Source organism: Bicyclus anynana, chromosome 14 (assembly GCF_947172395.1).
Source record: "Bicyclus anynana chromosome 14, ilBicAnyn1.1, whole genome shotgun sequence".
Taxonomy (NCBI): Eukaryota; Metazoa; Arthropoda; class Insecta; order Lepidoptera; family Nymphalidae; genus Bicyclus; species Bicyclus anynana.
The window spans coordinates 9,288,919-9,312,314 of NC_069096.1; the positions used below are offsets into that span (position 1 = coordinate 9,288,919).

General features: G+C 34.6%; 1 protein-coding gene across 2 annotated transcripts in view; it reads right to left on the reverse strand.

Moving 5' to 3' along the window:
• Nucleotides 1-23,396, reverse strand: part of LOC112053795 (uncharacterized) — a 94,667-nt gene that overhangs the window by 69,032 nt on the left and 2,239 nt on the right. The window contains exon 1 of one of the 2 annotated variants that reach the window (XM_024093355.2): nt 16,036-16,150. The exons of the other annotated variant lie outside the window; for it this stretch is intronic. Coding sequence (XP_023949123.1) covers nt 16,036-16,135 — 100 coding nt within the window. The 5' untranslated portion in view covers nt 16,136-16,150. Of the gene's footprint in view, nt 1-16,035; nt 16,151-23,396 lie in introns of those variants that run through there. 2 annotated transcript variants of the gene reach the window in all.

Consider the following 23,396-nt stretch of genomic DNA (forward strand, 5'->3'; position numbering starts at 1 on the left):
AGTAAGTGACGACAATGACCTTCGCTATCTCAGGTTATCAGAGTGAGTGGAGGTGTACTCACATCTTGAGGTTTCTACATTAATGAATAAAGTAATTTTGCTTGCAATGGGAAAATAATATTAATCAAAGAATGTAATATAGTAAGGTATTTTATGTACTCTATATAATAAAATTAAATTACATTAGGTATTATTTTTCTCTCAGTTATTTTTGTATTTTTTTTTTTTATTTTTTTAACAATGTTAATAAAATACAAAATTGAATTTAATAAAATACAAACAAAAATAAAAAAAAATCATTTTAGTATTATTAAATGTAGGTATATATATTACTACTCGTATTTTTTCTTCTCTTGGAAATGTTTGGTAAATATATTTCATTGCATATATTTTTTCATTATTATAACAACATAGTGTAGATGGAATATGGATAGAAGGTTTTTAAAAATGTTTTAAAAAGGGCTGTAACTGTACGCAACTGTACGCAATTACGTATAAGGGAGGGGAAAGGAGTATATTGAAATTAAAATGAACAAGTGAAAAAAATTCTTTGATCCAGCTCACATAGGTATGTGACACTCGTACAAGACATTTATATTATGGAAGAAAGAATTTCTCTGAAAACCATGACTGTTGGGGCTTTTAAAATTAATAAATTTTAACTTATAAACCTCTTATCTATTATGCAACAATTTGTTAGTTAAATATTATATTACATAGCCCAGGGAGGAAGAAACCTTAGTAACGCTTAGCTACTGAGGCGCCGGAGTGACGTAGGTCGTAAGTACTTACTAGTGACATACGAGTGGACCAGCTTGAACCGGAACGGAACTATTCAACCTCAGCCGATAACGAACACTACGTTCATCTATAGGCCACTTCGCTAGTACGAGTACAAGTTCATGCAATGATATTTTGTACTAGAGATATCATTGTTACGTCCCTACAAAATCACCGCAAAAAGTGATCCGAATACAAAACGTTTTGTCTTTAATTCCATTACTTATTTATGTATATACATAGTTTTAATACTTCCTGAACACACAACTCGATATTGTAGACGATATTATTTGTTTTTAAATAACGTTCGTTGTTGACCACAATTTTACATGGCCTCTTCGATTTTGTATCGGCGTGGTCTCCTAGATTTGATCTCTTTTATCGAAGCCTGAATTTTTGTAGCCAATGCCGTGAAACAATTCAAAAATTAAAAAAAAAATATTGTATCACGGTTTATCCGTATGGTAATGAACATTACTAAACGACCTATACGAATGAATAGCTTTGTGATAAAGTTTGAGGTTTTATATTGAGTAGATTACGAAATGAGAGTAGAAAAAAGACGTTTCAAAATAGGAATACAATACATTACATAGGAGAAAGCGTGAGCTTTAGCGTTTTTTATGATGTCTTGTGTGTTTTGTCGGTTTTGTGAGATTCAATGTACGTATATTGTGTATGTACCTTCCTAATTAGTCTGATAAAATAACACTGAACTTTAAGAAAAAATATTCGAAAAAGTGTGCGAATATTTACCAACCATACAGCTGTTTTCAAGATTTTAAACGGCCAACTGGATTGGTAATTTTTTGTTGTGTTTGTACTTAATTTCAAATCCTACTTAGCTTTGATAGCTGTCCATTTAATTTCATTATAAACTACCTTTGTGATATATTTTCACATACATTATAAAGGACAGAGGGGGGCACACTTGCCTCTAACAAAATTAGCAATTTAACGACCTATACAGCACCTTCAAACTGATCAGTGGGTAACACGTCATAAGATGTTATTTCTCGCTCTGTAGTTTAGTGGGTAGGTACATTTTTATGTTTTTGAAGTCGGTTATTTTTTTTTTAATTTGAATTGACTACAAATTCCCAATATCGGTCATACATGGTCGGTACATACATGGTCGGTACATACCTGGTTGGCAGGCATGTGGTCGACCGCGGTCTTCAGCACCGCCAATGCTACAAGTACAGGCGGATGTTCGTTCTTCACTTACCTGTAACAATCAAAGATAATTGAATGAGTGCGTTATCTAGTCTATGGTTCCAGCTGAAAATCAGCGCTACGTGTCCCAATTCAAATGGTTACGTAGCATTATGCTGAGCTGGGGCCATTTTCTGGGTTATGCCACACATCGCAAGGTATTGTCCTGACTGACCTGGTGTACTGGAGATATTGTCATGTGTTGCATAATTTCGAAATAAACGCATTTTTCTACTTCTTTCTTTCTTTCTTTTAGCAAAATACAGAGATATAAAGAATATGTAGAGTAGAGCAATCTGAAACGATATTTTTAATGTGTTTTTGTAGGATTCGGTACAGAGAGTAAAGCGTGTCTCTGTTACTCCGTAGTCCATCCGACCGTCATGAACCGTGATAGTTTAAATAACAGTCGATGTATTTCTGTTGCCACTAACAAAAAATAATAAAAAACAGAATAAAATAAATATTTAAGGAGGCCCCCATACAACAAACGTGAAAAATTTTACTTATTTTACTTTTAAATAATACGGAATCCTTTGCGAGTCCGACTGATAATTGGCCGGTTTATTAGGGTTCCGTAGTCAGCAAGGAACACTTATAATTACGCCGTGTCGAGGAAAACTGTTAGCATTTTCCACGTAGACGAATTTTAAAGAATCGTTCAAAAGTTTTTCCACCTATTCCGACTATCATACACAAAAATTTATGTAGTTCAAGATTACCGCGTTTTAATAAAAATACAAACAAACAAACTCTTCCGCTTTATAATACTTTAGTATCTACCTACAGTTATATTTATTTTGACGCAAACTAAAGATGAAATAGACGTGGAAGTCACAAAAACTTTTCCGTGTTTACGCGTATAAAAAAACTAAACTGGTTGTAAACAGCTAATAACTAATAATTATGGCTCATTACGAACATTAGCGAATAGGCTGTTTGTGTTACGTTACTATGTGAACAAAACAATGGAACTGTTCCTGAAAATTCGTTTTTAACAACTCTATGCATTTTGATTACACGTTTTATCCTAATAACCTGTGTGCCTAGTGGGAGTTTTCAATATTTTTATATTGCTTCTAACGCGTTAACGTAAACGCGAATTTACATGGAATTGAAACAGTTGCGCAATAGTGCCACTAGATGGCGCTGTTCTAATTACCTTAGAAATTCGCGTTTACATTAACGCGATAGTAACAGTATCAAACTGCCACTAAGCTATCGGCAGGCTAATTCACAAACTTTGACGTATTGTTAACATATACGAAATTGAAATTATATGTAACAAATTTCATCCAGTGCTTACTGACATCCCTTCGAGGATAACATACAGTAGGTAGATGATATATTTCTCAGTTGATTTAATGTTTATTTTAATAGGTTGTAAATAAAGACCTTAGTTAAAATTAATGATGAAAAGTATACAATTATTGGTGATACATTGTGTATTGGTAATCTCAAACTAGCGAATAGCCCAACAAATAAGTACAGTATCAGCCCTAGAATTGCCTATTACTGTAAATTCACGACACTGTACTGAAATTCTAAAAGGATAACTTGTATAAGATTGTCAAGGCAATAAAATAAAAGATCTACTCATCTTTTATTTTTTTTGGGCATTTTCCGTTTTATTACAATTTCACCTGATTTACTTATCTTTACTTATCATCGGGAAGTAAACTATCTGATTATAGGGCATTACCTTGTAAACTATGTTTTGACGGCCTCCGTGGTGCAAAGTCATGCGCGGTGGATTTACAAGACTGAGGTCCGGGGTTCAATCCCCGGTTGGACCGATTGAGATTTTCTTAATATTTTAATTAAAAATTAGTTGCTAGACCAAGCTACCGGCAAAGACGTACCGACAAGCGATTTAGCGTATCAGTACGATGTCGTGTAGAAACCAAAAAGGGGTGTGTATTTTCATCCTCCTCCAAACAAATTAGCCCGCTTCCATCTTTGATTCCATCATCACATACCATCAGGTGAGATTGTAGTCAAGGGCTAACTTGTAAAGAATAAAAAATATCTTTTAACTAGCCGACGCACCGCGGTTTCACCCGCGTTTCCGTTCCCGTGAAAATAAAGGCATAAAATATAGCATGTGGTATGGTGACAATTTATAGTGTCATGTATGGTATTGTATGCACATTCTTAAACAGATTTTTTGACTACATATTTTCATGAAGTTTTCGATTTATGACGAAGAAAGGTTTTTACGGAGCCCTCAGTGGGCGAGTCCGACTTGCACTTAGGTTTATTTAATATTAGATCACGGCCTCTAAGTCTATGGGTCCATTGTGCCAGCCATGCCACCCTAAATTACGCCACTGGAATAGGTTGGTTCGCTGTAACCTCGAGACTTGAATAACACGGCATTTGCGCCGTACAGTGTAATTGAATTTGTATTAATACCAGTCACCCCACTTCTACATGTATTTAACTAAGGAAAGTTGTCATCATCGATCGCACTTGCATAACTCGAAAATTTCTAAGTATAACCACTTTCGTTCTGGTTAGACTGGTTTTATGTAGGTAATTTTTAGGTAGGTTTTAATTATCACATAATCACAATGTGATAATATTGGTTTGAAACCATATTGAGACCATCGATTGTAGATTTACGATTGATGATTGAGACTATGTTTTTATAGTGAAATAGCCAACGCCCCGCGGTTTCACCCGTGTAGTTCCCGTTCCCGTAAGAATACGGGGATAACGTATAGCCTATGACACTCACAAATAACGTGGCTTTATAGTGTTAAAAGAATTTTCAAAATCGGTTCAGAAGATCCAGAGATTACCCCCTAAAACACCACTAACTTCACCTTTTTGTAATATTAGTAAGTAGGTATATGCATGTGATAATATAGATATACATATAGACATATATAGATATAGATATTGACACTATAACTAAAATATATGTCTGTGAACAAAAGCGTGAAAGAAATAATGAACCGTAAGAAGCAGGGTAAAAGACTCGGCAGACAAACAGACAGACTGACAGTCGGGCAACAAAGTGTATATTTATGTATGTAATCTGGTTTATGTATTACCGTGCAATTATTTGAACGTATGTATTTTATTTTATTTACACCATCAGAATTTTTGTGTTCTCGCGTTTTCCTAAACCCAAGGTTGTCTGGAAAATATCGCTACGTAGAGATAACACCGCCTTTTTTATTATACTTCTTTACTAAACGTTTTCTATTATTATTTGTTTTTTTTTTATCTTATGTTGTGGTGTACAAATCATACTAGTATTATAAAGGCCAAAGTAGGTGTGTATGTAGGAAAATATGTTTTTTCCTCCTTTACACTGCGGCTGTTAAGCCAATTTGACTGAAATTTAGAATGGAAATGGATTTTCCGGATAAATACTTAAGTTACTTTTTATCCCCGAAAAAAACCACGGTTTCCGTGTTTCTTTTCTTTCCCGTCCTGTTTATCATTTGTGATAAACAGAATTTCTCGCAAACGGAGTCGCGGGCGTCCGTTAGTAAATAAATTAAGTGATCATGTAACGGATCTTTGTTTTCTTTTACAGGAAATCTAATTACACTCGAACTAAAGAACCTTCTTCTGGAAGTCAATAAAAAAACGTATTATCATTCGACTTCTTCATAATATCATAGTAATTAGCCAATAAAAACAATTAAACACTGTTTATTATACGCAATTAAGTAAATAATAAGACATTAAAACAGATTATTTTAGCAAAAATAAACTCAGTATTGTGTTTATACCACGATATTATTAGAATAAAAAAACGTAATGATTCTGTCGCCCGCATTCAGATGAAATTGAATTCACGTTTGAGCTACGGATTCAATTAAAACTGCTCGTTTGTTGTGGTTGTCCACGAGGGAAACGGGAAACTGTAGAAGAAAAATTTAAATGTATTCGTTCAATGTTTGCATTGTTTTTTATGTCAATATTTGGTCTACTTTTTGTACAGCTGTATTTTTTCATAGAAGATTCTGAGGTACAACTAGGGTAGCCAACATTTATTCAGAAAAATGTAGTATTTTTCAGATTTAGCTATAAAAATATAGTTCTTCGTTATCAACTCATATTCGGCTCACTGCTGAGCTCGAGTCTCCTAATGAGAGGGGTTAGGCCAATAGTCCACCATGCTGGCCCAATGCGGATTGGCAGACTTCACACACGCAGAAAATTAAGAAAATTCTCAGGTATGCAGGTTTCCTCACGATGCTTTTCCTTCACCGTTTGATACACGTGATACTTAATTTCTTAAAATGCACACAACTGACAATATAGTAAATAAAATATAATATTTTATGGAATAAACAAAAAATCGACATAATTTAAAATAAAAACAATATATTATATTTACCCTTGTTGCATTTTCAAGATTTATTTGTCTGAAATAAGAGTGTCATATGCTTTTTTACGTTTGATTTTTTTTTTATTTTTGAAAACCAAAAGCAATTTTTTTTCTAATTTGCTTGGAACTCAGGAAGATAGACATCAAGTTCGAAAAGGCTAGATGCTATTGCATCTGTCAAAACATAATGTTCGTGATGTATTAAAATGAAAATGTTGTTGGTTAGATTTCAGTGTTGAAAATATAGTATATATTTCTACAACAGCATATAGTACGCAGACCCGAAATATAATACAATACTATAGATTATAGTATGGTTGGCAACCCTAGATACAACTATGCTAACAAAGATGTTAGAGATGACGTTTTTATAAGAAACTAGCGGACCCGGTCAAGCTTCGTTTTGACCTCCTACCTCTACCCCTACCCTACCCCACCCCTACCCTATCCCTACCCTACCCCTACCCTACCCTACCCTACCCCTACCCTACCCCTACCCTACCCCTACCCTACCCTACCCTACCCCTACCCTACCCCTACCCTACCCCTACCGCTTGTTATACCGAAACCGAAATAGAAAAGGGCAGTTTTTAAGGTTTTCCCGGAAATTATTTGATTTTTTCTCACCTTTTATACCTTCCCTATACCTCCACGAACATTTCAAGACCAAGATAAGATAAATCCGTTAAGCCGTTCTCGAGTTTTAGCGAGACTAACGAACAGCAATTCATTTTTATATATATAGATATACACTCATTAAATAAAGTTTTGATTTTAAAGCTTATATAGCTTTCAAAATCAAAACTTCTATCTATGATTCAAATCAAACGGACGTTAAACGTATACCAGATAGCTGAAAGTTCAAATTACAATCCAAGTTTACATTACAAAGCAATTTTAATTTTAGTAAATTAATTTGTCAATAAAACATAATAAGCAAATATTTCTATGGAGTTTGTGACACCTCCATCTTCGCACCACCTAATCAAACAAAAGTTCTTAGATCAATTATCTTTCACAAAGTAAAAGTAGCAATATCAAATTGTTTTGATATTTGGAATATTTCTTTGGAAACTCCGAATATTTTTGTGTTGTAATATATTCGATAATAAAAGAAAGATTTTTCCGATATAAATAATAGAATTAAATATGTACGAAATATTGCTTGAAAACAGAATGTAGATACATAAATATTCTCACGCAATATTCAACCTTTTTACTAGCGCCTTTACATAGTAACCTAATGGCCAGTGCTCCCTGCTCAGTGACCCAAATTGCTTTGACTCAATACTTACAGGGTTATGTAGTTTATGGTCATCTATTAAAAATATGGAAAACTGGAGCAGTGTATTTATCAGTTATAGTCCATTTCAAACATCTACTTTCATTTATCGAATTGCTTTGATCAATCAATCGTGCAAGGGTTTTTATACTGTCGAGTGATGGACATTGAAAAACGAAAGCACAGGCTATAATACCTGCCTATTTACGAGTATATATAGTGATGGTGTAAAATATAGGTATAGATTATCTATACTTATAATAAATCTGTAGAGAGGTCAATTCTGGGCAGGTTATAGTATACTTTTCATCACGCTACGATCAATAGGAGCAGAGTAGTGAAGGGAAATGTTGGGAAAACGGGGGAAGTTACTCCATTTTTAAGCTTCCGTCGCGTGTGCAGCCTTAATGGGTAGAGAAGGGTTAAGGTCGGGTAGGGTAGGGTAGGGTAGGTTAGGGTAGGGGTTGTTAAAAGTTTACATCTACTTTCACGCGGACGAAGTCGCGGGCGTCCGCTAGTACTAACTAAAATTACAAATACTTGTATGAGTTTGTTTATTTGTTTGATTGTGTTTGTTACGTTTTCATGGCTAAATACCTTAACCGATATTACATATTCTTTCACCAATGGAAAGCTGCATTATTAGCGAACAACATAGGCTTTATTTTCATGCCCTTATTCCTACGGGAACTAAGACTAAGTAGATGAAAACACAAAGGCGTCCCCTAGTAGATACGCAATAAAGCAAAGTTTTGTATAAAATAATCTAAAAATTATATCTTTATTCTTGACACCGTATGTTTTTTTTCAATAACAAAACCATAATAATATTATTGGAAAAAAATATATCTTTTGCTATTTATAAAGGTCATCCATTTGATCCATACTTAAAAAGCGAAGTATGTTTATCTGTCTGTCTGTTACATTTTCACGGCTAAACCATTAAAACAATTTTGGGTGAAATTTGGTTATAGATAAAAATCTTGGACCAGAACTTTCCAAAATTGGACGCCAACGGAATCGCGGACCTGCGCTAGTCATAATATATGCGTTTAATAATTAAAATACTTTGAGCTAGAATAAAAAAACACGTTATAAAAAAAGGCCTTTAAAATGGTATCGGTAAATTGACATCTAAAGTGTTCGGACTAAAGTTCACAAGAGCAGACCCGGGATGTTTTCTAAAATTATCCCCTTTTCTAATCGATACATCCTGGTTTTCCGTGCCGTCTAGACAGTCGTATACGGACCTACTTTTATTAATACCTACTAGGTATATGTCTCACGACGCATTAGGTGTTAAGATGTTCTTATCTACTGTTCTACATAAAACATTATCTTGATACATCACTTGACACATGAATGTTGTTGAACCGTAAATATGTATCCGGCCATATAACAGCCTTTTGTTTATTTTATATTCAGAGTTACTGATTCAATATAAAAACTAAAACTGCCGAAGTAGAAAATCCAATAAAAATAACAATAATAATAATCGACATTGTGGCTGTCCATTTCGAGTAGGTAACAAGAACATCTAATCGGTCAAAGAGTTTCTAAACGAAGCAACAGGTGTGTCAATAACTAATTTTTACAAGTATAATATGTAAAAGTTACGTGATAGCCCCGTGGATGTTACCTCTGCTTCCGATTCCGGAGGGTGTGCGTTCGAATCCAGTCCGGGGCATGTACCTCCAACTTTTCAGTTGTGTGCATTGTAGGAAATTAAATATGACGTGTCTCAGACGGTGAAGGAAAACATCGTGTGTAAACCTGCATACCAGAGAATTTTCGTACATTTTGTATGTATTATACATATACGCGCATGCTTTTACTTTATTTCTTCTTTCTGATGGTAAGTGATGATGCAGTCTAAGATGGAAGCGGGCTAACTTGTTAGAAGGAGGATGAAAATCCACACCCCTTTTGGTTTCTACACAACATCGTACCGGAACCCTAAATCGCTTGGCGGTTCGTCTTTGCCGGTGGGGTGGTAACTAGCCACGGCCGAAGCTTCCCACCAGTCATTTCTAAGCATATACCTACCAGTATCACGCAAGCAATCAATATTGCTTGCGTGATACTAGTAGGTATAATAAAAAATTTAAACATCGATACAATTATCAATGTTTTTAATTACCCCTTTCTTATTCTACTCCCATTCTATACCTATACCCTACCTTACCCCTACCTACCCAAGCTACCCCTTTTTCACTAACGCTTTATTTATACATTGTATTGTATAGTCTTAAAGTTCAAATTGCCTTTTTAAGTATTATTACGAATCGTTTGTATGGGAGTATAGAAAATTAGGGTGGACAACTCTTATCACTCAGGGGTTTGAAAAATAGATAATAGCCGATCCCGACACTGAATATGCATAAAAATTTCATAAGAATCGATCAAGCCATTTCGGAGGAGTATCGGGAGCGAATATTATGAAATAAACATATAATAATATATATAATTCATGAAAATTTTATATTTTAGATTAACTTGTACTAAATATTTTCAAATTTTAAAGCCTGTATGTCTGTATGTGAAATCGAGCACCACCCTACTTAGAGCTGCTTCACGATGTGTTAACAGGTAAATAAATATTGTAAATGTAAGTCGATTTTCTTGTATGCCCGCTGAACGTGTCTATGATTACAAAACACAATGGTATCAGCTATCTATTGACGTAGGATTTACAATAGACTTACCTTCGCAGTTACAGTTAAGTAAATCTGTGTCTGTATATTATTATGATAAGAACTGGCATACTTACTCTTTTCACAACATACACGTGCCTACTTACAACATTTTGTTTAAATAGAAACATAATATTCAATTTATAAAGCTAATAAGTACGCTTAAATATTTATTTTTTCATTTTTTTAATTATAAAGTTGGCAGAACAAGTAAACGACTAAAATTCACGATTGGATAATCAAGTGGAAAATTGTTGTTTTAAAATAACAGAGCATTTACTTCGCAGTGCATGCTAGCGGTGTCTGTGCCCGTCTTCATTATGAGCCTGTTTTAACGATCCATTAGGTACATGGTCCGCCTTATAATATTGAGTTTAGACCCACCACGCAAAGCCAATGCGAGTTGGTGGACTTATGATGATAATTAATGTTGAACTCCAAAACAATTACTTTCAGATGTTAATGATAATGAACGTGAGTGTTAGTACACAACCTTTTCCCCAACTCTGGACTGATACTAAATGTTTTAGTAAAAAAAGAAAAAGTACCCAGGATTTGAACCCAGGTCCTCGTGATTCGAAACCATAGGCTAACGGATCAAGAGTGATCTGCAGTCAGGCTTCGATTATTAAGACGTATTTACCTAATACGTCATTGTATTTCTGGGGGATAATTTACGGAAAAGACGTACCGGCAAGCAGTTTTTGCGTTCCGGTACGACAATTAACACGTAGTAACGAGTCAGTAGATACTTACTGTACTTTTATTTTTATCTGACATGTATTATTTATTATAAGAATGTCTGAACTTCTTTTGAACTTTCAAGTTTATTGCTAGCGGCTATTAGTGATAACAATAAGATTATTAACATGACGTTTGTTTGTTTTCACTGTCCGAATAACAATGTGGAACAACAAAAAACCAATGTTCATATTGCTTCTATTCATGATTGGGTAATAAAACAACCCAACTCTACCACAGTATACTTAATATCTTTGCTCTGTCTCTACCGTCCATTCAGTCGAAAGCGACTATTTTACCCGACTTAATTATAGATAGAATGAATATATGTAAGTATTAAATATCCCCGAACTTGACTTATCCCTATAACTCATGAAGATTCTTAGCTATAAACAGATTTAAAAGCCTTTTAGCCCCCATTCGCACGAGAGTTTTATAACGAGCGTTAAAAAAGCGTTCAAATATAGTGTAAAGTTAAATGAAGGTCTATTTCCAACGCCCAATTTTTTTTAGTCTACTATTATTCCTGTAATCTGCCGTGAGACATTCAGCTATATTTTAAGTATATATATTCAACGCCCAAAATTGAAAATGCAACACTCCTCGAAAAAAAGCGCCGCGTTTAAAAAACGCTGTCATGTGAACATATACTTGGTAGTGCATTTAATGTATTTGAACGATTTTTGGTCCGTTAAAAAAACTCTCGTGCGAATGGGCTTAATTACCTTTTCTGAATTCACTTAGCATCACTGTGTTTTGGTTTGATATAAACGACATTACGGTTGCCGGTGAAATTACTGTCACAGGTACGAGAATTGACATCTATGATTACTCGTAATAAAATGTCCATACGGCATTGTACGGCATATTATTTATTTCTCTTGTACACCGGCTGACCTATTCGCTAGTACTAACTAAAATTACAAATACTTGTATGAGTTTGTTTATTTGTTTGATTGTGTTTGTTACGTTTTCATGGCTAAATACCTTAACCGATATTACATATTCTTTCACCAATGGAAAGCTGCATTATTAGCGAACAACATAGGCTTTATTTTCATGCCCTTATTCCTACGGGAACTAAGACTAAGTAGATGAAAACACAAAGGCGTCCCCTAGTAGATACGCAATAAAGCAAAGTTTTGTATAAAATAATCTAAAAATTATATCTTTATTCTTGACACCGTATGTTTTTTTTCAATAACAAAACCATAATAATATTATTGGAAAAAAATATATCTTTTGCTATTTATAAAGGTCATCCATTTGATCCATACTTAAAAAGCGAAGTATGTTTATCTGTCTGTCTGTTACATTTTCACGGCTAAACCATTAAAACAATTTTGGGTGAAATTTGGTTATAGATAAAAATCTTGGACCAGAACTTTCCAAAATTGGACGCCAACGGAATCGCGGACCTGCGCTAGTCATAATATATGCGTTTAATAATTAAAATACTTTGAGCTAGAATAAAAAAACACGTTATAAAAAAAGGCCTTTAAAATGGTATCGGTAAATTGACATCTAAAGTGTTCGGACTAAAGTTCACAAGAGCAGACCCGGGATGTTTTCTAAAATTATCCCCTTTTCTAATCGATACATCCTGGTTTTCCGTGCCGTCTAGACAGTCGTATACGGACCTACTTTTATTAATACCTACTAGGTATATGTCTCACGACGCATTAGGTGTTAAGATGTTCTTATCTACTGTTCTACATAAAACATTATCTTGATACATCACTTGACACATGAATGTTGTTGAACCGTAAATATGTATCCGGCCATATAACAGCCTTTTGTTTATTTTATATTCAGAGTTACTGATTCAATATAAAAACTAAAACTGCCGAAGTAGAAAATCCAATAAAAATAACAATAATAATAATCGACATTGTGGCTGTCCATTTCGAGTAGGTAACAAGAACATCTAATCGGTCAAAGAGTTTCTAAACGAAGCAACAGGTGTGTCAATAACTAATTTTTACAAGTATAATATGTAAAAGTTACGTGATAGCCCCGTGGATGTTACCTCTGCTTCCGATTCCGGAGGGTGTGCGTTCGAATCCAGTCCGGGGCATGTACCTCCAACTTTTCAGTTGTGTGCATTGTAGGAAATTAAATATGACGTGTCTCAGACGGTGAAGGAAAACATCGTGTGTAAACCTGCATACCAGAGAATTTTCGTACATTTTGTATGTATTATACATATACGCGCATGCTTTTACTTTATTTCTTCTTTCTGATGGTAAGTGATGATGCAGTCTAAGATGGAAGCGGGCTAACTTGTTAGAAGGAGGATGAAAATCCACACCCCTTTTGGTTTCTACACAACATCGTACCGGAACCCTAAATCGCTTGGCGGTTCGTCTTTGCCGGTGGGGTGGTAACTAGCCACGGCCGAAGCTTCCCACCAGTCATTTCTAAGCATATACCTACCAGTATCACGCAAGCAATCAATATTGCTTGCGTGATACTAGTAGGTATAATAAAAAATTTAAACATCGATACAATTATCAATGTTTTTAATTACCCCTTTCTTATTCTACTCCCATTCTATACCTATACCCTACCTTACCCCTACCTACCCAAGCTACCCCTTTTTCACTAACGCTTTATTTATACATTGTATTGTATAGTCTTAAAGTTCAAATTGCCTTTTTAAGTATTATTACGAATCGTTTGTATGGGAGTATAGAAAATTAGGGTGGACAACTCTTATCACTCAGGGGTTTGAAAAATAGATAATAGCCGATCCCGACACTGAATATGCATAAAAATTTCATAAGAATCGATCAAGCCATTTCGGAGGAGTATCGGGAGCGAATATTATGAAATAAACATATAATAATATATATAATTCATGAAAATTTTATATTTTAGATTAACTTGTACTAAATATTTTCAAATTTTAAAGCCTGTATGTCTGTATGTGAAATCGAGCACCACCCTACTTAGAGCTGCTTCACGATGTGTTAACAGGTAAATAAATATTGTAAATGTAAGTCGATTTTCTTGTATGCCCGCTGAACGTGTCTATGATTACAAAACACAATGGTATCAGCTATCTATTGACGTAGGATTTACAATAGACTTACCTTCGCAGTTACAGTTAAGTAAATCTGTGTCTGTATATTATTATGATAAGAACTGGCATACTTACTCTTTTCACAACATACACGTGCCTACTTACAACATTTTGTTTAAATAGAAACATAATATTCAATTTATAAAGCTAATAAGTACGCTTAAATATTTATTTTTTCATTTTTTTAATTATAAAGTTGGCAGAACAAGTAAACGACTAAAATTCACGATTGGATAATCAAGTGGAAAATTGTTGTTTTAAAATAACAGAGCATTTACTTCGCAGTGCATGCTAGCGGTGTCTGTGCCCGTCTTCATTATGAGCCTGTTTTAACGATCCATTAGGTACATGGTCCGCCTTATAATATTGAGTTTAGACCCACCACGCAAAGCCAATGCGAGTTGGTGGACTTATGATGATAATTAATGTTGAACTCCAAAACAATTACTTTCAGATGTTAATGATAATGAACGTGAGTGTTAGTACACAACCTTTTCCCCAACTCTGGACTGATACTAAATGTTTTAGTAAAAAAAGAAAAAGTACCCAGGATTTGAACCCAGGTCCTCGTGATTCGAAACCATAGGCTAACGGATCAAGAGTGATCTGCAGTCAGGCTTCGATTATTAAGACGTATTTACCTAATACGTCATTGTATTTCTGGGGGATAATTTACGGAAAAGACGTACCGGCAAGCAGTTTTTGCGTTCCGGTACGACAATTAACACGTAGTAACGAGTCAGTAGATACTTACTGTACTTTTATTTTTATCTGACATGTATTATTTATTATAAGAATGTCTGAACTTCTTTTGAACTTTCAAGTTTATTGCTAGCGGCTATTAGTGATAACAATAAGATTATTAACATGACGTTTGTTTGTTTTCACTGTCCGAATAACAATGTGGAACAACAAAAAACCAATGTTCATATTGCTTCTATTCATGATTGGGTAATAAAACAACCCAACTCTACCACAGTATACTTAATATCTTTGCTCTGTCTCTACCGTCCATTCAGTCGAAAGCGACTATTTTACCCGACTTAATTATAGATAGAATGAATATATGTAAGTATTAAATATCCCCGAACTTGACTTATCCCTATAACTCATGAAGATTCTTAGCTATAAACAGATTTAAAAGCCTTTTAGCCCCCATTCGCACGAGAGTTTTATAACGAGCGTTAAAAAAGCGTTCAAATATAGTGTAAAGTTAAATGAAGGTCTATTTCCAACGCCCAATTTTTTTTAGTCTACTATTATTCCTGTAATCTGCCGTGAGACATTCAGCTATATTTTAAGTATATATATTCAACGCCCAAAATTGAAAATGCAACACTCCTCGAAAAAAAGCGCCGCGTTTAAAAAACGCTGTCATGTGAACATATACTTGGTAGTGCATTTAATGTATTTGAACGATTTTTGGTCCGTTAAAAAAACTCTCGTGCGAATGGGCTTAATTACCTTTTCTGAATTCACTTAGCATCACTGTGTTTTGGTTTGATATAAACGACATTACGGTTGCCGGTGAAATTACTGTCACAGGTACGAGAATTGACATCTATGATTACTCGTAATAAAATGTCCATACGGCATTGTACGGCATATTATTTATTTCTCTTGTACACCGGCTGACCTATTCAGTATTTAGGTCTTTATTATATATAAATAAACAACAATTCAATTGACAAAATGTCATTTACATACTGATATCCACCAGTAAACACGGGATGACATTTGTATTTTGTATCATATTTTTTGTATATTTTAATAGGTTGATAATAAAGACCTAAATAGGAAATTGGCCAGCTGATGGCAACAATTGGGATATTAATTATACATACGAATATCGATCACGGATCAATGGAAAAAGTTATTCAACCCTTACCATTAAGACGCCTATCAGTTAGGGTGTCTTCCTCATCCCACCACGGCTGCTCTTGAACCCTTCGGTGTCTGTCATAGTGCCCATAATACTGAAACTCCATCGCTGGCACAAAATCGATCACTCGCGCTCGGTAAATTGAAAATCGCAAATTCGTTTTCGGGAAAGTAAATTCGTTTTCGACCGAGTAACACGCCACGTTATGATTGACTTGAACGAGATACTGATTTGTTTATTACACGAGACATAAGTGAGATAAAGCAGAGAAGGCCGTCACTTTATAATTAAAATACAGTTGCAGTATGTTGTAAATACATGTCCACTGATACGAATTTAAGCCCCGGCGGTCGCGTTGGGCGGACGATATTGCTTGCCTGCCCCGCCGGTGATTCTAAAATGTTTTATCTGCGAGGTGTGAACGAGTGCTTGCAAACATTATCAGGCGCTTTGGCAAATACCTAAGGAAATTCATCTTCAGAGACCTGGTTTACTTAGTAGAAGGTAATATGAAGAGGTGAGATTTGGGTGTTTGTTTAGTAGACATGATATTTTATGCTTTAGATAAGACATCTAAACGACCTAGTTTACGGTGTCAGTAATTTATTAACCAAATGTTTTTTTTTTATTTAAAGGTACTCTGGACTGCGATCTCAAGTGACAAAAACTCCAATAGCTCAATGGTAAAGAGGCTGAACTAATCAACAACGAGGTTGTGGTTCGATCCTCGCACGCTGGACAATTGTCGTAACCATTCCTAGCATTGCTTTTCCAAATAATTGGATTGTAATGGAAATATTAGTCATATTGAATATATGGCGAATATTATTTTTTAAACAAAAAAAATAAAAAAAAGCTTCATCGGTTACCCATAACTTACAAATGTTACATAAGTGACGATTTAAACAAACTTCGAAGGGATATGGATTGAATAAAGAGGTTTTATTCAATCCATATCCATTTTGGACACTTCGGACATACCGAAAAGTCAAAAAGTACCACTATCTGCTGACCTATCTCCTATTTTGGTAAATCAATATACAAAATGTCTTCCACATACTATTATGCAAATTACAAATGTCATCCGGTACTTACGGTGTATATCATATAATATGTAGATGACACTTTGTTGTCCACTTCAATTAGTTGATAACAAAGACCAAAATAGTGAATTAACTGGCCTATAGAGTATAGAATGTCTATCACATTTGTTATCACGCGTATGCTCCACTAACAAGGTCTATTTTAAATTTATTTCACTAGATCACTGATCTTAATTTAATATTAATATTAATACTAGCAGACGCCACGCGGTTTCACCCGCGTAGGTCCCGCTCCCGTAGGAATGCAGCAATAAAAATTATAGCTAATAGCGCCCGGGGATAGTGTAGCTTCCCAACAGTGAAAGAATTTTTCAAATTGGTTTATTAGTTTCGGAGCCTATTCAATGCAAACAATAATAATAATAATAATAAAGCCTTTTATTTTCCTTATACTCTAGAGTTACAATAGTTTTCTTAAATCTAGTGTTAGTACATTTAATGTTTACATTATTTAGTTTGTTAGTTTTAGAAATACATTGTTTTATTTATTTATTTTTCTTTGTAGAATTAGATTAAGTTCTATTAAAATTATAAGGATCCCTCATAGGGTATAGGCCTCCCCCAATTCCTTCCACTTATTTCTGTCCTTTGCCATGAACCTCCAGACTGTTTTCCAACTATATGAATAAGGTCGTCACACCAACGGGATTTTGGACGCCCTACACTTCGTTTTCCTCCCGGACCTGGCCATATGGTTGTGGAGTGAGTCCATCGTTGATCTGTTGATCTAGCGATGTGGCCAGCCCATCTCCACTTTAGCTTTTGTGCTCTATGTAACGCATCAGTTAGTTTTGTCCTCTTTCTTATTTCCTTGTTATTCACTTTATGGAGCCTGCGTAGATTTAATAAACTCCTTTCCATCGCTCTTTGACATATGTTTATTTTGTTTTTAATTTTATTCGTATAAACCCATGTTTGGCTGCCATAAGTTAACGTAGAGAGTATACACGTATCCATGACAGTTCTTTTAATATCTAGACTATATTTTCCTTTCATAATTTATTTTTGTGACCAATATAATTATATTAGTTTGTAAAAATAAAAAAACGACCGACTCGCACTTGGCCGTTTTTAGCCTCTGAACGTTGAAAACTAGAAAAGGCATTTCGAAAAATTCATAAACAGTGAACGCCTGCTAAAGAAATATATCAATTTTTTTTCTTTATAAGATGATTAATAATTTCCAGCAGTAGCAAAAATATTTTAAATGGAACAATATGTTCAGAGTTTTTTTACTTGTGCTTGAATTTTTTCTTGTCAAATTTTGTGACTCTTCTTCAAAATAGGACACTTAAATACTTTGCTTCCGTTTTATAAACAACAAACAAAATAGGTGAAAATCTGAGACAACTGTCAATTTTTTCTTGTGATAGTATTATTAGGTAGGTATAGTTGTTGATCTAGTATCTAATCTCCTTCAGTAACCTTAATTAGTGCCGTGATAGCCCAGTGGATATGACCTCTCCGATTAACAGCCCAGTACATGTCGAAGTATCCTCCTTATAGGAGAGGGGATATTGAGCAAAGACCCACCACGCTGCTCCTCCAATACGGACTTCGCGGTTTTGTCAGCCACTGACGATCAAGTAACCTCACATGCCTGCAGCGCTTACGGCTTGACGTCCGATAAAACTGATCGTGTGTGGCTAGCATTAGGGTGATAATGCTTTTTAAAGCGACCACTATCAGATGTTAAAGATAATGATCAAGTCCAATCCCTAACAAGTCCTGAATCGGATCGGTTTGAGTAAAAAACAAAGAAATTATTTAACCGCAAACAAAACGTTTTAATTTTAAATTAATACCTACGTTATTTAAATTAAAAAGTCCTTACCCTTTAAAAGTAATGAAAATATTTCCCTACCTATGAAATTTGATTAATATTCTTTTCATCTAAAAATAAAAGTAAACTGGTAAAAGTTCATAAGTAAGAAAGAAAATCCAATTCCAAAAAATCCATAAACGCAAGTACATGCCTCATTAGGTATCTGCCTATGCAAATAAATAAAAATAAAGAGCAAATACTCACAATATGATTATTGAACAACCCGAACATATCGCCAAACTTATTAACAACTTAAATTACGAAATATCGAATACTCGCAAACACTGCTCGAAATACACGTAGGTATCTAAACTTGATCGATTTAATTAAAATAAATAGTAGACACGAACGCGAGAATTACTCAGATATACTGCAGCCTGTTAATTAGGTTGGATTTGAAACTGTACTAGCTCGAGTTGGAATATCATTTGTCATTGCACTGAAAGAGGTGTCATGCCATACTTAACTTGTAAGCCTTCCACAAATAACCGTTGTGATAAAATTTGTACATCATGTAAGTAAATAACAAGTAATAATAAGTGACGTGCCTAAATGCTAACTGGTTCTATATACTTTTCCATACGAGAGCAAATAAGGAACGAAGTATATAACGAATTGGTAATTCTTTTCCGCATAATTCTAAAGTAAGTATTTTTAACCGACTTCCAAAACGGAGGAGGTTAGGTTACCTATGTGCTACCTTCTGATCAGTTTGAAGGCGGTGCCAATCCAATGTCATGTTTTAAATAAAGCCGTTTCTGAAAGAAGCACAGAGATTTTATTACTTAAACGGCTTGAATTAAAATATCACTGGCTTGTCACCGCCTTCAAACAGATCAGAAGGTAGCACAGGTAAGATGTTATTTTTTGCTTTTAATTTAGGTTAATTTTAGAGTTGGAAGTTGGTTGAATTTTTTTATTAAAATTTTTATATTGAGATAAGTTAATGTGCGAATCGTTTATTTTGAATTATCAGTACATTAGCTAGCTAGTTATTATTTTTACATACTTATATAAACGGCATTGGGAATCGTAGATTCGTAGCGTATATACCTACCTACTATTACATAATACATTTACCATGTAAACGAACCAGTGGCTTAGGCCTACCCAGATATCTGTTGTTTATCTGTCTGTTTTATCGCTACAAGCTCGAAAACCATTATACGGATTTTCATGCCGTTTTTACCAGTATGAAGAGTCATCAACCCATATTCGGCTCACTGCTGAGCTCGAGTCTCCTCTCAGAATGAGAGGGGTTAGGCCAGTAGTCTACCACGCTGGCCCATTGCGGATTGGCAGACTTCACACACGGAGAGAATTAAGATAATTCTCTGGTATGCAGGTTTCCTCACGATGTTTTCCTTCACCGATTGAGACACGTGATATTTAATTTCTTAATGAAGTATGAAGAGTAATTCATGAGAAAGGTATATACCTACCTACTTGGAATTTGCCAAGGGTCAAAAACTTTTTTTTTTTTATTTATTAAAGGAAAACAAACAGCTTTACATATTACTTAAAATTTAACATATATAGTTGTTGACATTAAGCCAGCGAAGTTTTCACATATAAATTAAGAAATAATTACAAAGTACATAAATACGATATGTATACGATATACGATATGTAAATTGTGAAAAAGTTGAATTATGACTATAATTGTGGAAAGTATCAGAAAAAGTCAAGCCGCCTGAGATATTTCATTGAAAACGCCGCCTAATCCCTTCGAGATATAACAAAAAAAAATATAGCGGAATTTTCCTCTTTTATACCAATCTATTAAAAAGCCCTGGCATTTTGGAAATGTCAATTATATCTTTTTTTTTAAATATAATAGTAGTTATCTACTACTATACCCATTTTATCTTCTAATATCTAACCAATAGTCACGTGCGATATTTTTGAAAAAGAAGTGTTTTTTTATTCTTTACAAATTAACCCTTCAGAACAATTTCACCTGATGGTAAGTGATGGTACAATCTAAGATGGAAGCAGGTTTTCTTGTTAGAAGGAGCATGTAAATGCACACCCCTTTCGGTTTCCACTCGACATCATACCGGAACGCTAAATCGCTTGGCGGTACGTCTTTGCCGGTAGTGTGGTAACTAGCTAAGGCCGAAGCCGCCCACCAGCCAAAACGGGACCAATTAAGAAAACCTCAATCGGCCCAGCTGAGAATCGAACCTAGAACCTCCGTCTTGTAAATATGCCGGGCGGACGGACGTGAAGTCGCGGGCGTCCGTTAGTGAATTATAATATACAATAGGTAGGTAGGTAATACATAGATAATTAAAGTAAATGCGTCATCATGAAACCGATTTTCCGCTATTTATATTTAAAGTATTTAAAAGATAAAAAGTAATTAAGTACATAACTAAGTGCAAAATTTTAAGCAAATAATATTATCTTAAATTGAGTAAATAGTTATATCGGTCTATAAAAGTAAAGACTTTATACTTTAGGGTAGGAGTAAGTCCCCGGTAATAAATGATAATCACATTTATAAAGATAAAAGTTTTCTGTTGTTAATGGTATTTTATAACCGTAGGTATACCTACCTAATATCTATAGTCTATACTAAATTTTAATCGTTCTTCTATATCTATACTATAAATAATATCAACTGTACTTATTCAAGGATGTATAGAAAATATAATTGTGTATACTTTTGTTGCATTATATTTTTTCATTGTTTTCATTTCATGACTCATGGTGATAGATATTCTACCTAATGTACTAACGATCAAGTAATCTCACCGTGTTCGTCGCGATCGGCATAATGTCATGCACATCGCGACCAACACACGATACGTTTCAAGGGCTGTCAATCCGTTAGTGCTGCAGGCATGTGTTTTCTTGATCGTCAGTGGCTGACATTAAACAAAAGTCACTTAAAAGACGATTTAAACATTGTTAAAACATTGTAGTAATTTACAATAGAGATACTCAGTACAGTACCTACTACTTGCACGTGCTGTGTCGGTGTAGGCTGTAGGTTACTTTTTACGTCAATCATACTAAGCCGGTGCAAATATTATGCGGCAAATAGCGAAGCGACAATAAATAATACAAAGAGTTAAAGTATGTACTCGTGTACCTATTTTAGCACCATCACATGTGACTCTATTGTTGCAAATTAACATTGTTGACTTTACGTTAACTGTGATTAACATTCTTCACGCTGCGGTAGATAATGTGCGAGTACCGACGATTGGCATATTGCGTATAGGGTTGTCAGGCCATAAAATGCAAAGGCTGGACTTCGCACTATATAAGGCCGGACATGTTTTTTTTTTGCCAAACTATTGTTTTTACAGCAGAGCTGTTGAACAAAGTATTTATACGTGATGTAAAGTGAGGATGAGATCAAAAATGGAGTGTGCCAGATATATGCATATTCGATGTTTATTAAAAAATGGACATAATATTTATAATAAAAAACGTTCGTTTACGAATTTGAAATGTTCGTTTACGAATTTGAAATGTTTATTAAGTTAGCGAGAATCGCCATTCTGATAAAAAGCCTGACAAAAGCCTGACAGGGCGAACATGTACATATTTGGCCGGACGCGACCAACCATGCCAACCAGGCCAACCATGTCCGGCTAAAGCCGGACACCTGGCAAGCCTAATTGCGTAGGTATTTTATTTAAAGGTAGTAAAATTTGATGGAACTATTAGACAGTCTTTAGTATTTCCCATTTGGTGGACCGCGACCGGGTCACCTAATTAAAATACCTAGATTTTGACTCTATAACGATCCCTAATTACATCTACGAGCAATATTTTAATACCTATGAGCAAAGATTTATACTTTAAGATACGCCACTAGTGCGTCGAAACTGAGGCGAACAAAGGCGCCTAACTGTTTTAAATTAATTTAGCCGCATAGGAAACAATTAACAACGAAAGTTATTTAAACTAATAATACCTAAATATTGTCTACAACGTCGAGCTGTGTGTCAAGGAAGTGTAAAAACTATATAAACATAAAAATATAATGCAAGGAAACACAAAATTGTGTAAAATGTGTGCAGTTGTGCACGCTCTGGATTAGTTAAATTCGGATCACTTCGCGGTGATTTTGTAGGCACGATACACGTAAAAAATAAAATATCGTTGCCTACAAGTAACTATATATACGAATTTGAATAGTGAAATACAAGTACCGATGTACTTATATAAATATTTTGAACTATCGGAAACAAGTCAGACGTTTTCGATAATTGTGATTTCTCAAAATCCGACCGACAACCGACAGCCATTTATGTATCAAATATATATATTCTTATGTATTGAAGATAATATAATTTGTAGAAGAAAATACATAAATAAATTACCTAAGTACCTAATAAATGAGAAAATAATATAAATTGTCAGCATTCGCTGTAATAGTCTCGTAGCACCCTGTAAGTAAGGAAAAGCGCTACGAACGC